Genomic DNA, 16,994 nt, shown 5'->3' with positions numbered 1-16,994 from the left:
CCCAAAGGTGTTCTATGGGGTTGAGGTCAGGGCTCTGTGCAGGCCAGTCAAGTTCTTCCACACAGATCTCGACAAACCTTTTCTGTATGGACCTCGCTTCTCCCCCGATTGCTCATTGTTATGCTGAAACAGGAAAGGGCCTTCCCCAAACTGTTGCCACAAAGTTGGAAGCACAGAATCACCTAGAAAGTCATTGTATGCTGTAGCGTTAAGATTTCCCTTCACTGGAACTAAGGGGCCTAGCCCGAACTATGAAAAACAGCCCAAGACCATTATTGGTCCTCCACCAAACTTTACAGTAGGCACTATGCATTGGGGCGGGTAGTGTTCTCCTGGCATCCGCCAAACCTAGATTCATCCGTCGGACTGCCAGATGGTGAAGCGTGATTCATCACTTCAGAGAACACGTTTATACTGTCCAATGGCGGCGAGCTTTACACCACTCCAGCCGATGCTTGGCATTGCGCATGGTTATCTTAGGCTTGTGTGTGGCTCCTCGGCCATTGAAACCCATTTCATGAAGTTCCGGATGAACAGTTATGTGCTGACATTGCTTCCAGAGGCAGTTTGGAACTCAGTAGTGAGTGTTGCAATCGAGGACAGACGATTTTTACGCACTTCAGCACTCTGCGGTTCTGTGAGCTTGTGTGGCCTACCACTTCGCAGCTGAGCCATTGTTGCTCCTAGACGTTTCCACTTCATAATAACAGCACTTACAGTTGACCGGGGCAGCTCTAGCAGGGCAGACATTCGACGAACTGACTCGTTGGAAAGGTGGCATCCTATGACGGTGCCATGTTGAAAGTCACTGAGCTCTTCAGTAATGCCATTCTACTGCCAATGTTTGTCAATGGAGATTGCATGGCTGTGTGCTCGATTTTATCCACCTATCAGCAATGGCTGTGGCTGAAATAGCCGAATCCACTAATTTGAAGGGGTGTCCACATACTTTTGAATATATACAGTGCATTCGGAAATTTTTCAGACACCTTGACTTTTTCCACATTTTGTTATGTTACAGCCTTATTCTAAAATTCCTTAAATTGTTGTTTTTCTCATCAATCTACACACAATACCCCATAATGACAAAGCAAAAACAGTTTTTTAGAAATTTTATCAAATGTATACAATGTTTGTTTTTTAAATCACATTTACATAAGTATTCAGACCCTTTACTCAGTACTTTGTTGAAGCACCTTTGGCAGCGATTACAGCCTCGAGTCTTCTTGGGTATGACACTACAAGCTTGGCACACCTGTATTTGGGGAGTTTCTCCCATTCTTCTCTGCAGATCCTCTCAAGCTCTGTCAGGTTGGATGGGGAGCGTCGCTGCACAGCTATTTTCAGGTCTCTCCAGAGATGTTCGATAGGGTTCAAGTCCGGGCTCTGGCTGGGCCACTCAAGGGCATTCAGAGACTTGTCCCGAATCCTCTCCTGCGTTGTCTTGGCTGTGTGCTTAGGGTCGTTGTCCTGTTGGAAGGTGAACCTTCACCCCAGTCTGAGGTCCTGAGTACTCTGGAGCAGGTTTTCATCAAGGGTCTCTCTGTACTTTGCACTCCACTCCACTCATCTTTCCCTCGATCCAGACCAGTCCCTGCAGCTGAGAAACATCCCTACAGCAGGATGCTGCCACCTATGGGATGAGTAGTGCAGGATATGTAAACATGATTAAAGTGGCTAGTGTTCCATTTCTTAAAGTGGCCAGTGATTTCTAGTCTATGTGTGTCAATGTCTATAGGCAGCAGCCTCTAATGTGCTAGTGATGGCTGTTTAACAGTCTGATGGCCTGTTAAACAGCCATCTCTGTACTTTGCTCTGGTCATCTTTCCCTCGATCCTGAAGAGTCTCTCAGTCCCTGCCACTGAAAAACATCCCCACAGCATGATGCTGCCACCCCCATCTTTCACTGTAGGGATGGTGCCAGGTTTCCTCCAGACGTGACGTTTGGCATTCAGGCCAAAGAGTTCAATCTTGGTTTCATCAGACCAGAGAATCTTGTTTCTCATGGTCTGAGAGTCCTTTAAGTGCCTTTTGAAAAACTCCAAGCAGGCTGTCATGTGCCTTTTACTGAAGAGTGGCTTCCGTCCAGCCACTCTACCTTAAAGGCCTGATTGGTGGAGTGCTGCAGAGATGGTTGTCCTTCTGGAAGGTTCTCCCATCTCCACAAAGGAACTCTGGAGCTCTGTCAGAGTGACCATCGGGTTCTTGGTCAGCTCCCTGACCATGGCCCTTCTCCCCCGATTGCTCAGTTTGGCCAGGCGGCCAGCTCTAGGAAGAGTCTTGGTGGTTCCAAACTTCTTCAATTTAAGAATTATGAAGGCCACTGTGTTCTTGGGGACCTTCAATGCTGCAGAACGTTTTTGGTACCCTTCCCCAGATCTGTGCCTCGGCACAATCCTGTCTCGGAGCTCTACGGACAATTCCTTCAAACTGGCTTGGTTTGTGCTCTGACATGCACTGTCAACTGTGGGACCTTATATAGACAGGTGTGTGCTTTTCCAAATCATGTCGATCAATTGAATTTACCACGGGTGGACTCGAATCAAGTTATAGAAACTCAAGGATGATCAATGGAAACAGGATGCACCTGAGCTAAATTTCGAGTCTCATAGCAAAGTGTCTGAATACTTATGTAAATAAGGTATTTCTGTTTTTTATTTTTAATACATTTGCTAAAATGTCTAAAAACCTGTTTTCGCTTTGTCATTATGGGGTATTGTGTGTAGATTGATGAGGAAAAACATTAATTCAATCAATTTTAGAATAAGGCTGTAACGTAACAAAATGTGGGAAAAGGGAAGGGGTCTGAATACTTTCCGAATGCACTGTAGTGTAAGTGTCGATCAGTGTTTAAATGCTCCATAGTATTATTGATCAGAGGTAACATAAAGCCTGCTTCTTTTATGGCATTCAGAGTTATGCAATGTGTGTGTGTGAGTGTGTGAGTGTGTGTGTCTGCATGTGTGTGAACCTATAGTCGAAGGAATAGGTCAGAGTGTTCTGGATCGTAAATGCTGTAGTTTTGAAAATAACAATTTCCTCTGTGAGAATAATCACACTGCAGTAGGTTGGAGATAGGCTGGTGTGTGTTTGTTTGCTTCTGTAGCTTTTCAGTTTTTTTGTTCAATATTTATTCATTGGACACACATTAGAGACACGAAGAAGAGTTCAAATGTTTTAGTATTGGTTGTTAAATGTCTGTATGTTTACTTTAACCTTTCCACTAACAAAATGTCTGTATGTTGACTTTTACCTTTCCACTAACAAAATGTCTGTATGTTGACTTTTACCTTTCCACTAACAAAATGTCTGTATGTTGACTTTTACCTTTCCACTAACAAAATGTCTGTATGTTGACTTTTACCTTTCCACTAACAAAATGTCTGTATGTTGACTTTTACCTTTCCACTAACAAAATGTCTGTATGTTGACTTTTACCTTTCCACTAACAAAATGTCTGTATGTTGACTTTTACCTTTCCACTAACAAAATGTCTGTATGTTGACTTTTACCTTTCCACTAACAAAATGTCTGTATGTTGACTTTTACCTTTCCACTAACAAAATGTCTGTATGTTGACTTTTACCTTTCCACTAACAAAATGTCTGTATGTTGACTTTTACCTTTCGACTAACAAAATGTCTGTATGTTGACTTTTACCTTTCCACTAACAAAATGTCTGTATGTTGACTTTTACCTTTCCACTAACAAAATGTCTGCCCGTTTCTATTTCTCTGTTCTTCTCTCCAGTTACACCACTCCTGTCCTGCCTGTGAGTCCGTCCCCTAAACCTGTCCCCTGTTCTTGTCCGTCCCCTAACCCTATCCCCCGGTCCACCCCCTAACCCGGTCCTCAGTATGAGTTCTTCTCCGCTGGGTTCCCGTGGAAACATGGACATTCTGGAGGAGCTGCAGCTGATCGCAGCACAGAACCTGGAGAGGTTAGAGGTCAACAAGTACTATGATGTTATCAGGGAGCTTGGCAAGGGCACTTACGGCAAGGTGGACCTGGTCATACACAAGATCAGAGGTGAGGAGGACACACACACACACACACACACACACACACACTAGACTTGATCTTGAGGATGCACACATTTAACAGGATCATTCACTGGTCCAGCTCTGCAGGATTATCTGCAGAATTACATGATCAACCACTATAATCATTCATCACTCCCATGTTGTTTTCCCCTCAGGCACCAAGATGGCCCTGAAGTTCCTGAGGAAGAAGACAACCAAGCTGAAGTCGTTCCTGAGGGAGTACAGCATCTCTCTCTACCTTTCTCCCTGTCCCTTTATCATTAACATGTTTGGGATCGCCTTCGAGACTGACGATTACTACGTGTTTGCCCAGGAGTATGCCCTGGCTGGGGACCTCTTCGACATCATCCCTCCACAGGTACGAGAGAGAGACAGGGATGCATATTTGGGATGTTCTGTTGTAATGGCTATGTAGGGTTATTTTAACCATTACTGCGCTAAATAATGTGCAATGACAGTTTATAATAGCTAATGTCACATTGAAGAATGCTTCATAGCACGTTTATAGTGGTTGTCATTACAGACATCTTTGAGGTTTATTTTGTTTCCTAATCTCTGCCCCTCTCCATCCAGGTGGGTCTCCCGGAGACGGTTGCTAAGCGCTGTGTGCACCAGGTTTCCATTGCCCTGGACTACCTTCACTGTAAGAAGTTGGTGCACCGTGACATCAAGCCTGAGAACATCCTCATCTTTGACCGCGAATGCCGCAAGGTCAAACTGTCCGACTTCGGCATGACGCGCCGCGCTGGCTCACCGGTCAAACGGGTGAGTGGCTAGAGGTCAAATCACAACAAACTTTATTTTAAAAAAACAAAAGTGGTGAACTGTATGAGAAATAGTTTGAGATGCAGAACCCACCAAGTATGCCATAAAAGAGACCAGACCTCATGGGAGCCAACTTAAATGAAGAATGAAATCTTCCTAATCAATTAACAAATATTATTTATTCCTCTCCTCCCAGGTGAGCGGTACCATCCCTTACACGGCTCCGGAGCTGTGCGACACGTCTCGCCACGAGGGCTTCTGCGTGGACTACAGCACGGATGTGTGGGCCTTTGGCGTCCTCCTCTTCTGCATGCTGACCGGTAACTTCCCCTGGGAGAAGGCCCTGCCCTCCGACTCCTTCTACCAGGAGTTCACTCGCTGGCAGAGACGGCGCACGGGCACCGTGCCCTCGCAGTGGCGCCGCTTCACTGAGCAGGCCCTCCGCATGTTCCGCAGGCTCCTCTCTGTGGAGCAGGACAGACGCTGCTCCGTCAAAGAGGTGTTTGGCTACTTCAGCCACAGTTGGATGCTGGATGGAGACAGCAACAGGAACGGAGGAGGGGGCGGAGAGAGAGAGAGGGAGAGAGGAGGAGGAGGAGGGGTGAGGGTGGAGGGGGACGGGAGCAGTACGTCGTCCTTGTCGGGAGAAGAGGAGGAGGAGATGCTGGTGGAGAGGATGAAACAGCAGACTCTGTCTCCTCCGGTGTCTGTGGAGAGGGGGACTGGGGGGACGAAGGCAGGGATGATGCAGTCGGGTGGAGGACACCATTTTGTGTCTGTTTCCAGCTCTGGGCCGTCTACCAACAGCTTTGACCGCATGCCCAGAGACAGCAACAGCGACCAGCCCCCCGGACACATACTGGTGGCCACGCCTATAGAGATCTGTGTCTGAGGTGTGTGACGAGCCTGGGAAGGACTGAGATACTGTAAACGGTACACATACAGATGCCTACACTCATATACACACACACATATCCACACATACACATACTCACACACTCTCATACACATTAAGTACTGTATACTCATACACAGGAAAAATGACATGTTATTATCCTTACCATTTTTTTTGGGGGGGGGGGGAGAACGGGGTCAAAAGGAAGGACCTTTAAAGAACGAATGAATTAACATTTTGCAAAAGAGAAAAGGGATCAACTGGATCCTGATGATTCCCGTTGGGGTATAATGATCCAGTCAGAGATCAGTCATTCTACAGACACAACAAATCTTTCTAGAGACTGCAAAGACTCAATGAACAACATACTGAACGATCAGCCAACCAACAGATAGACAGACAGACGGACGGGCAAGACATGGAAAGAGAGGTTGAGAAACACATTGTGATATGAAATGCTGGTATTCAGAGTCTCAGATGAAGACCAAAATGTATTTCTTAAAGCAATATATTTCCCCCAAAAAGACTGAAACCGAGGGTGAATTGAGCAAAAAACCACTACAGAAGTGACACGGAGGAACCATTTATGGCAAAGCCAAGAGATGAAGAGATGATGTTCTTTTGGTTAGTATTTTTTAAGCTGATAGAAATACCTTGTAAAATGTTCCTCAATGAAAGAATAACCTCAAAATGAACAGCAGTTTTATGTTTACTGTAATGCAATGTGAACTCTGGTACAAAGTATGTATGTGTGTACAGTACGTGTGTAGGTGTGTATGTGTGTACAGTACGTGTGTAGGTGTGTGTGTGTGTGTGTGTGTGTGTGTCTGTGTGTACAGTACGTGTGTAGGTGTGTGTGTGTGTGTGTGTAAGTGTGTACAGTATATCACTGTATGTTCCATGTGTATGGATGGGAAATATGATTAGGTGGATTTTTATTTGCCTTTGGAGTTACTTTATTTACTTAAATCCTAAATATCCAGATTCCATTTTTTCTATTGATTTTGAAAATTTGCTTTAGGAGTTTTCTGTTTGACTAATTTCAGTAAAGGTTTCTGGACGCTCTAGTGCAGCGGTGTCAAACTCATTCCACGGAGGACCGAGTGTCTGCGGGTTTTTGGTTTTTCCTTTCAATTAAGACCTAGACAACCAAGTGAGGGGAGTCACTTACTAATTAGTGACTTTCATTCATCAATCAAGTACAAGGGAGGAGCTAAATCCCGCAGACACTCGGCCCTCCGTGGAATGAGTTTGACACGTGCTCTAGTGCCAAATTTCTACTTGGTCGTCTGCAACACTTTTTGAACAGGAAAATTAATACTGTTGCAACAGCTGGATCTTGTAAAATCACTGCATTTAATAGTAGTTGTTGCATGGAGTATTCTTTCTTCAGTTTATCATTTAGATCTAGTCCGATGATGTGGTAGACATTAATATTGCAAAGATAAATAAAAATATAAAAAATATTTTATACAATATAAAAAAGATTTCGAAGCCACCAGATGGAGAAGAGTAAGGCATTAATTTATAATAATTTATAATAATTTTACAGATAACTTTATTCTGCCGTTGGCAGCAAGCCAAGATGTCCCAGAGCCTCCTGTCTGGAAACAGACAGATAGCTGTTAATGATGTCCAACACTTTATCCCTGACCCCTTAACAGACACGTATCTACTTCATGGCAGAAAAATATATTTTTACACATTTTAGTCAATTAATTTGATTGTTGTTTTGTTTTAAATGTCTTGATGTTGATGAATGGTGTATTGTTTGGAGTTTTGATTATTATTTCGACATTTAAATTCAAGCTGAAAAATACAGTGAAGATGTACACCATCGAATTTAAAAAAAAAATTGCATGACAAGTAACTAAAACATATCTTTATGGAAAATTTGAACTGGCTTTACAAAAAAGTTATGTCAAGATTGTTGTGATGTGGAATTTTGCTGTAGCACAATTTCTTGCATTATATCCCGGTGGGAATATTGTTGTGACCTCTCATGACATCTTAGGGCTAGAAACCAGACAGAACAATAGCAACGGCTAGTTTTGATTCAATGTGTTGTGTTTGTAGGCCGTTGATGCTGTTTCCATCTCACCAATAATATCTAGGATCCAGAGCTATTGAGCTACAATATGAAATGTATCTGTATCTACAGTATATGGAGACTTTCTGGATCCCATAATAATGCATTTTCTGATCAGGTGTGTCGGTAGCTTCTAAATTCTCACGTCTTGAGAAGTTGCAAGGGAAATCTGGAGATGATTTCTCACTTCATTGCCAAGCAAAACGTCACAAGAAAAGAGTGATTTAATGAGTCATTGTAAAGTCCGAAATAAGATAGAAAAAAAAATGATACAAAAAAACATGTGTGTTGTGATTTCCGGACATATTTGCATGAATCTGTATGTGCTGGAAAACAACTGTGGAAAAACTATTTTTCTGTTTTGCTGTCACAAGCGGTAGTATTATGTTGTTCACACTTGGGTGTATGAATGTTGAATAACAGTCAGTGAAGTTACTTTCCTCTTTCGTCTGGCATCTTCCAACAACGAACTGTTCAGTACAGTTTGTAGCCAGTTGAAGTATTGTTGAATTCGACCACGCCCCGGGTAGAAGTTGCCATTCAAATCCTCACCTTATCCACCCAAGGGTGAATCAGTGTCAGTGATTACTACACCTAGTGACAACCTATGACCTTGTGTTCGGACTCAAAACAACTTCCAGTCCCAATGCAGAGGGCTGTAGGGCTGGAGTTGTTTCTCTAACTAGAGGCTAGTGGTCACCAAACCTGGTCCTGGGGACCCACTAAGTGTGCATGGTTTTGTTCTAGCCCAGCACTAACACACCCCGATTCATCTAATCATCAAGACTGAAGGCTGGAACCTGGGTTGGAGACCACTGCTGTAGACAACAGATGAGTTGGTTTCTGCAAATCTATCATGATGTAATGTGTTGGAAGTTGTGTAACGGAGTTCTTTGTTTTTCTTGTCCAGTGACATATTTTGACGCGGCATCGTGAATTTAGTGGAGTTTTAGTGAGTAGGGGAACACAGCTCTAGAACTCGTGTCCGATTCTGTCTCTGCAATACAATTGTCTTCCCTGTAAGCTCCGATTTAGTCGACAATAAAATGACAACTCTTGTTGGAATGAATGCTGGTGTGAGTTCATTCCCTGGACTCAGAGATATGTGCCTGTACTCTGCAGGAGACGGACTTGCTCTTCTCACATTTCTAGCCATTGCAGTATTCATCCCCCTTGGCTTTTTTCCTATTTTGTTGCATTACAACCCGTAATTTAAATGGGGTTTTATTTGGATTTCATGTAATGGACATACACAAAATAGTCCAAATTGATGAAGTGAAATGAAAAAAATAACTTGTTTCAAAAAATTCTAACAAATAAATAACAGAAAAGTGGCACATGCATATGTATTCACCCCCTTTGCTATGAAGCCTCTAAATAAGATCTGGTGCAATCAATTACCTTCAGAGGTCACATAATCAATTAAATAAAGTCCACCTGTGTGCAATCTAAGTGTCACATGATCTCAGTATATATACACCTGTTCTGAAAGGCCCCAGAGTCTGCAACACCACTAAGCAAGGGACACCACCAAGCAAGCGGCACAATGAAGACCAAGGAGTTCTCCAAACAGGTCAGGGACAACGTTGTGAAGTACAGATCAGGGTTGGGTTATAAAAAAATATCAGAAACTTTTAACATCCCACGGAGCACCATTAAATCCATTATTTAAAAAATTGAAAGAATATGGCACCACAACAAACTTGCCAAGAGAGGGCCGCCCACCAAAACTCACGGACCAGGTAAGGAGGGCATTGATAAGAGGCAACAAAGTGACAAAAGATAACCCTGCTCCACAGCGGAGATTGGAGTATCTGTCCATAGGACCACTTTAAGCCATACACTCTACAGAGCTGGGCAATACGGAAGAGTGGCCAAAAAAAAGCCATTGCTTAAAGAACAAAATAAGCAAACACGTTTGGTGTTCACCTAAAGGCATGTGGGAGACTCCCCAAACATATAGAAGAAGGTACTCTGGTCAGATGAGACTAAAATTGAGCTTTTGGCCATCAAGGAAAACGCTATGTCTGGCGCAAACCCAACACTTCTCATCACCCCGAGAACACCATCCCCACAGTGAAGCATAGTGGTGGCAGAATCATGCTGTGGGGATGTTTTTCATCGGCAGGGACTGGGAAACTGGTCAGAATTGAAGGAATGATGGATGGCGCTAAATACAGGGAAATTCTTGAGGGAAGCCTGTTTCAGTCTTCCAGAGATTTGAGACTGGGACGGAGGTTCACCTTCCAGCAGGACAATGACCCTAAGCATACTGCTAAAGCAACACTAGAGTGGTTTAAGGGGAAACATTTAAATGTCTTGGAATGGCCTAGTCAAAGCCCAGACCTCAATCCAATTGAGAATCTGTGGTATGACTTAAAGATTGCTGTACACCAGCGGAACCCATCCAACTTGAAGGAGCTGGAGCAGTTTTGCCTTGAAGAATGGGCAAAAATCCCAGTGGCTAGATGTGCCAAGCTTATAGAGACATACCCCAAGAGACTTGCAGCTGTAATTGCGGCAAAAGGTGGCTCTACAAAGTATTGACTTTGGGGGGTTGAATAGTTATGCACGCTCAAGTTGTTACACAAGAAAAAATATTTTGCATCTTCAAAGTGGTAGGCATGTTGTGTAAATCAAATGACACAAAACCCCCCAAAAAATCAATTTTAATTCCAGGCTGTAAGGCAACAAAATAGGAAAAATGCCAAGGGGGGTGAATACTTTCGCAAGCCACTCATATAACACAGGCCAGTTAGCAACCGCAACATGTTACAGCAGCTCTGCAATAATATTATGAAGATTCATGTTTTCTATGGGAAGTCTAAGACAATGAGAAGTGTGAAAGGTTGGTCGTCTATACTCTATCACAGGGTTCTTCAATTCCGGTCCTGGAGGGCCGAACACTTCTGTTTTTTTATTTCTACCTGGTAGTTAATTGCACTCACCTGGTGTCCCAGGTCTGAATTAGCCCCTGATTAGAAGGAGGATGAAAAACAGAGGTGTTTCGGCCCTCCAGGACTGGAATTGAAGAACCCTGCTCTATCACTATTATGTAACTACTTAACATGTTGCTATTAAAATCAGGACTTACACAAAAAAGGGGTTCTACAAAATACTTATTTTAGTTACATTTACCTCTGTTACCCAGAGGTAAACCACAAAGTACAAAATAGCATCTGTAAAGTTGCCTTAAAATAAAGAGGGAGAGATGAGAAGTGACATTCGCGTTGGCAGTCCTTGTCAAACCTTAACCAAAACACCACTGACTGACAACTAACACAGATGAGGCATTGGAATGCGGTGTGTAGATTACACCAGTAGACTGTGAGGAAAAGGTTTAACCAGTAGACTGTGTAAGGAAAAGGTTTAACCAGTAGACTGTGTAAGGGAAAGGTTTAACCAGTAGACTGTAAGGGAAAGGTTTAACCAGTAGACTGTGAGGAAAAGGTTTAACCAGTAGACTGTGAGGGAATGTAAGGGAAAGGTTTAACCAGTAGACTGTGAGGAAAAGATTTAACCAGTAGACTGTGTAAGGGAAAGGTTTAACCAGTAGACTGTGTAAGGGAAAGGTTTAACCAGTAGACTGTGTAAGGGAAAGGTTTAACCAGTAGACTGTAAGGAAAAGGTTTAACCAGTAGACTGTGTAAGGGAAAGGTTTAACCAGTAGACTGTGTAAGGGAAAGGTTTAACCAGTAGACTGTAAGGGAAAGGTTTAACCAGTAGACTGTAAGGGAAAGGTTTAACCAGTAGACTGTGTAAGGAAAAGGTTTAACCAGTAGACTGTGTAAGGAAAAGGTTTAACCAGTAGACTGTAAGGGAAAGGTTTAACCAGTAGACTGTGAGGGAAAGGTTTAACCAGTAGACTGTGAGGGAAAGGTTTAACCAGTAGACTGTAAGGGAAATAATAATATCAGAAGCCAAAAACAAAACACAAACAACTCGTATCTTTAGAAGAATTGGAGCCCTGAGATTTAGACATGGAAACAACATTACAAACCAAACACATTTTACAACCATGGAAATAATAGTCCAAAAGCCATATTTGGTACAATGCATCCGTTTGATTAAAAACAGCAGTGGCAATATGGAACAACACCAGAGTGGCTGGCGCTCATTTAGCTCAGTATTTGATAAAATCAGTTTCACTGCAGCACATAGAAAAACATAGATTTTTTTTTCTCCAAAGATTGCACGATATAACGAGACGTGTTGCTAGGCGGAAGAGGTTTTGATGTGTAGCTAGCTACGCTCCAATAGCTCTCTGAAACTCACTTTGATGATAGTGGTAGCAATACAAGGTTATAACATTTACAGAAAATATAAATAGATACTGTCGAAGTAATATGGCTACAGGTTCATCTGCCTCACCTAAAGCCCATTCTGGTGGGAAGCTGCTTAAGACCCCCAAGTGCTAACAGTCAGTATCTGGATAACATGTGTGAAATGCTTGATCATGTATGTGATATCAATAGAGGTATACTTTCGGGGGGATTTAAATATTGACTGGCTTTCATCAGGCTGCCCACTCAAGAGAAAGCTTCAAACTGTAACCCTGAGTGGCGCAGTGGTCTAAGGCACTGCATCGCAGTGCTAACTGTGCCACTAGAGATCCTGGTTCGAATCCAGGCTCTGTCGCAGCCGGCCGCGACCGGGAGACTCATGGGCGGCGCACAATTGGCCCAGCGTCGTCCAGGGTAGGGGAGGGAATGGCCGGCAGGGATGTAGCTCAGTTGATAGAGCATGGCGTTTGCAACGCCAGGGTTGTGGGTTCGTTTCCCACGGGGGGCCAGTATAAAAAAAAAATATATGTATTCACTAACTGTAAGTCGCTCTGGATAAGAGCGTCTGCTAAATGACTAAAATGTAAATGTAAATGTAAAAATATGTAACCAGTGCCTGCAACCTGGTTCAGGTTATCAGTCAACCTACCAGGGTGGTTACAAACAGTACAGGAATTAAATCATCAACATGTATTGAAAATATCTTTACTAATGCTGCAGAGATTTGTTTGAAAGCAGTATCCAAATCCATTGGATGTAGTGATCACAATATAGTAGCCATGTCTAGGAAAACCAAAGTTCCAAAGGCTGGGCCTAATATTGTGTATAAGAGGTCATACAATACGTTTTGTAGTGATTCCTATGTTGTTGATGTAAAGAATATGTTGGTCCGTGGTGTGTAATGAGGAGCAAACCGACACTGCACTTGACACATTTATGAAATTGCTTATTCCAGTTACTAATAAGCATGCACCCATTAAGAAAATGACTGTAAAAACTGTTAAATCCCTATGGATTGATGAGGAATTGAAAAATGGTATGGTTGCGAGGGATGAGGCAAAAAGAATGGCAAATAAGTCTGGCTGCACAACCGATTGGCAAACGTATTGCAAATTGAGAAATCATGTGACTAAACTGAATAAAAAGAAGGAACACTATGAAACAAAGATAAGACATAAAGAATGATAGTAAAAAGCTTTGGAGCACCTTAAATGAAATTTTGGGAAAAAAGGCAAACTCAGCTCCATCATTCATTGAATCAGATGGCTCATTCATCACAAAACCAACTGATATTGCCAACTACTTTAATATTTTTTTCATTGGCAAGATTAGCAAACTTAAGCATGACATGCCAGCAACAATTGCTGACACTACACATCCAAGTATATCTGACCATATTATGAAAGACAAGCATTGTAATTTTGAATTCCATAAAGTGAGTGTGGAAGAGGTGAACAAATTATTGTTGTCTATTAACAATGACAAGCCACTGGGGTCTGACAACTTGGATGGAAAATTACTGAGGATAATAGCGGATGATATTGCCACTCCTATTTGCCATATTTTCAATTTAAGCCTACTAGAATGTGTGTGCCCCCAGGCTTGGAGGGAAGCAAAAGTCATTCCGCTACCTAAGAATAGTAAAGCCCCCTTTACTGGCTCAAACAGCTGACCAATTAGCCTGTTACCAACCCTTAGTAAACTATTGGAAAAAAATGGTGTTTGACCAGATACAATGATATTTTCCTGTAAACAAATTGACAAACTTTCAGCATGCTTATAGAGAAGGACATTCAACAAGCACAGCACTTACACAAATGACTGATGATTGGCTGAGAGAAATGTATGATAAAAATATTGTGGGGGCTGTTTTTGTTAGACTTCAGTGCGGCTTTTGACATTATCGACCATAGTCTCCTGCTGGAAAAACGTATGTGTTATGGCTTTACACCCCCTGCTATAATGTGGATAAAGAGTTACTTGTCTAACAGAACACAGAGGGTGTTCTTTAATGGAAGTCTCTCAAACATAATCCAGGTAGAATCAGGAATTCCCCAGGGCAGCTTTCTAGGCCCCTTGCTTTTTTCCATCTTTACTAATGATATGCCACTGGCTTTGAGTAAAGCCAGAGTGTCTATGTATGCGGATGACTCAACACTATACACGTCAGCTACTACAGCGACTGAAATGACTGCAACACTTAACAAAGAGTTGCAGTTAGTTTCGGAATGGGTGGCAAAGAATAAGTTAGTCCTGAATATTTCCAAAACTAAAAGCATTGTATTTGGGTCAAATCATTCATTAAACCTCAACTAAATATCGTAATGAATAATGTGGAAATTGAGGTGACCAAACTGCTTGGAGTAACCCTGGATTGTAGACTGTCATGGTCAAAGCATATTGATACAACAGTAGCTAAGATGGGGAGAAGTATGTCCATAATTAAGCGCTGCTCTGCCTTCTTAACAACACTATCAACAAGGCAGGTCCTACAGGCCCTAGTTTTGTCGCACCTGGACTACTGTTCAGTAGTGTGGTCAGGTGCCACAAAGAGAGACTTGGGAAAATTGCAGTTGGCTCAGAACAGGGCAGCACGGCTGGCCCTTAAAAGTACACAGAGAGCTAACATTGATGACATGCATGTCAGTCTCTCCTGGCTCAGAGTGGAAGAGAGATTGACTTCATCACCGCTTGTGTTTATGAGAGGTATTGACATGTTGAATGCACCAAGCTGTCTGTTTGAACTACTGGCACACAGTTCGGACACCCATGCATACGCCACAAGACATGCCACCAGAGGTCTCTTCACAGTCCCCAAATCCAGAACGGACTATGGGAGGCGTACAGTACTACATAGAGCCATGACTACATGGAACTCTATTCCACATCAGGTAACTGATGCAAGATTTTTAAAAACAGGTAAAAATACACCTTGTGGAACAGTGGGGACTGTGAAGAGACACACACAGGCACACATACATATAGACACTCACTCTACACATGGATGTTGTATTGTAAATATGTGATAGTGGAGTAGTGGCCTGAGGGAACACACTACATGTATTGGGTAAAGTGTTATAACTAACACTCTGTCTAATGTTATAACTGCCTTAAATGTTGCAAGACCCCAGGAAGAGTAGCTGCTGCCAAGGATCCTTAATAAATACACATACAAATAGCCATACAACTTAGAACGAATGCACAATACATTGCTTTATTCTAGGCGCTATACTAGTGTGGATATTGGAACAGACACACACACGTGAATCTCCTGCTGTGTGAGGAATCCTTTCTCAGGGAGCGGTCTGCTGTAAAAATTCACCATCACTGCTGTTCTGGCTCCCTGTACAGACTGACTGACTTCACTGAACTCAGACAGCACCACAATGCCCCTATGGACACACAGAGACGACAACCACCAGACAGCACCAACCGACAGCACCAACCGACAGCAACCAGCCACAGTGACATCTCCTAAATGTACAGTCTATCAAACCTGCTGCTTAGATCTACGTCTGCAGCAGGAGAAGCGTGGTAGCTGTCCTGGTTAGTTGTATTGATGTAACAGACCACAACGTCCTGGTTAGTTGTATTGATGTAACAGACCACAAAGTCCTGGTTAGTTGTATTGATGTAACAGACCACGACGTCCTGGTTAGTTGTGTTGATGTAACAGACCACAACGTCCTGGTTAGTTGTATTGATGTAACAGACCACAACGTCCTGGTTAGTTGTGTTGATGTAACAGACCACAACGTCCTGGTTAGTTGTGTTGATGTAACAGACCACAACGTCCTGGTTAGTTGTATTGATGTAACAGACCATAACGTCCTGGTTAGTTGTATTGATGTAACAGACCACAACGTCCTGGTTAGTTGTATTGATGTAACAGACCACAACGTCCTGGTTAGTTGTATTGATGTAACAGACCACAACGTCCTGGTTAGTTGTATTGATGTAACAGACCACAACGTCCTGGTTAGTTGTATTGATGTAACAGACCACAACGTCCTGGTTAGTTGTGTTGATGTAACAGACCACAACGTCCTGGTTAGTTGTATTGATGTAACAGAAGACAACGTCCTGGTTTCCATCGATCATGCTTGAGATGTTTCTACAACTTGATTGGAGTCCACCTGTGGTAAATTAAATTGATTGGACATGATTTGGAAAGGCACACACCGGTCTATATAAGGTCCCACAGTTGACAGTGCATGTCAGAGCAAAAACCAAGCCATGTTGTTTGTAGAGCTCCGAGAAAGGATTGTGTCGAGGCACAGATCTGGGGAAGGGTACCAAAAAATGTCTGCAGCATTGAAGGTCCCCAAGAACACAGTGGCCTCCATCATTCTTAAATGGAAGAAGTTTGGAACCACCAAGACTCTTCCTAGAGCTGGCCGCCCAGCCAAACTGAGAAATCAGGGGAGAAGGGCCTTGGTCAGGGAGGTGACCAAGAACCTGATGGTCACTCTGACAGAGCTCCAGAGTTCCTCTGTGGAGATGGGAGAACCTTGCAGAAGGACAACCATCTCTGCAGCACTCCACCAATCAGGCCTTTATGGTAGAGTGGCCAGACGGTAGCCACTCTTCAGTAAAAGGCACATGACAGCCCGCTTGGAGTTTGCCAAAAGGCACCTAAAGGACTCTCAGACCATGAGAAACAAGATTCTCTGGTCTGATGAAACCAAGATTGAACTCTTTGGCCTGAATGCCAAGCATCACGTCTGGAGGAAACCTGGCACCATCCCTACAGTGAAGCATGGTGGTGGCAGCATCATGCTGTGGGGAAATGTAAATTTGATATTTCAGTTTATTTTTAATACATTTGCAAAAATGTATAAAAACCTGTTTTTGCTTTGTCATTATGGGTATTGTGTGTAGGTTGATGATCCCTCTTTAGAGGAAGTACATTCACAAAA

General features: G+C 43.0%; 1 protein-coding gene across 1 annotated transcript; it reads left to right on the top strand.

The window, feature by feature from the left end:
• Positions 1 to 3,857: 3,857 nt before the first annotated feature.
• On the top strand, positions 3,858 to 5,700 carry LOC311131097 (serine/threonine-protein kinase SBK1-like; the record flags this gene model as incomplete). Its single annotated transcript, XM_084163910.1, has 4 exons — positions 3,858 to 4,029; positions 4,199 to 4,401; positions 4,617 to 4,808; positions 5,005 to 5,700. The coding sequence occupies 4 exons, from the start codon at positions 3,858 to 3,860 to the stop codon at positions 5,698 to 5,700; spliced, it is 1,263 nt and encodes a 420-aa protein (XP_084020036.1).
• Positions 5,701 to 16,994: the final 11,294 nt, after the last annotated feature.

The sequence above is a fragment of the Coregonus lavaretus genome, assembly GCF_964263955.1.
Source record: "Coregonus lavaretus genome assembly, chromosome: 1".
Taxonomy (NCBI): domain Eukaryota; kingdom Metazoa; phylum Chordata; class Actinopteri; order Salmoniformes; family Salmonidae; genus Coregonus; species Coregonus lavaretus.
The sequence above is the reverse complement of the archived record's forward strand: the minus strand, read 5'-3'. Positions and strand labels throughout refer to the sequence as shown.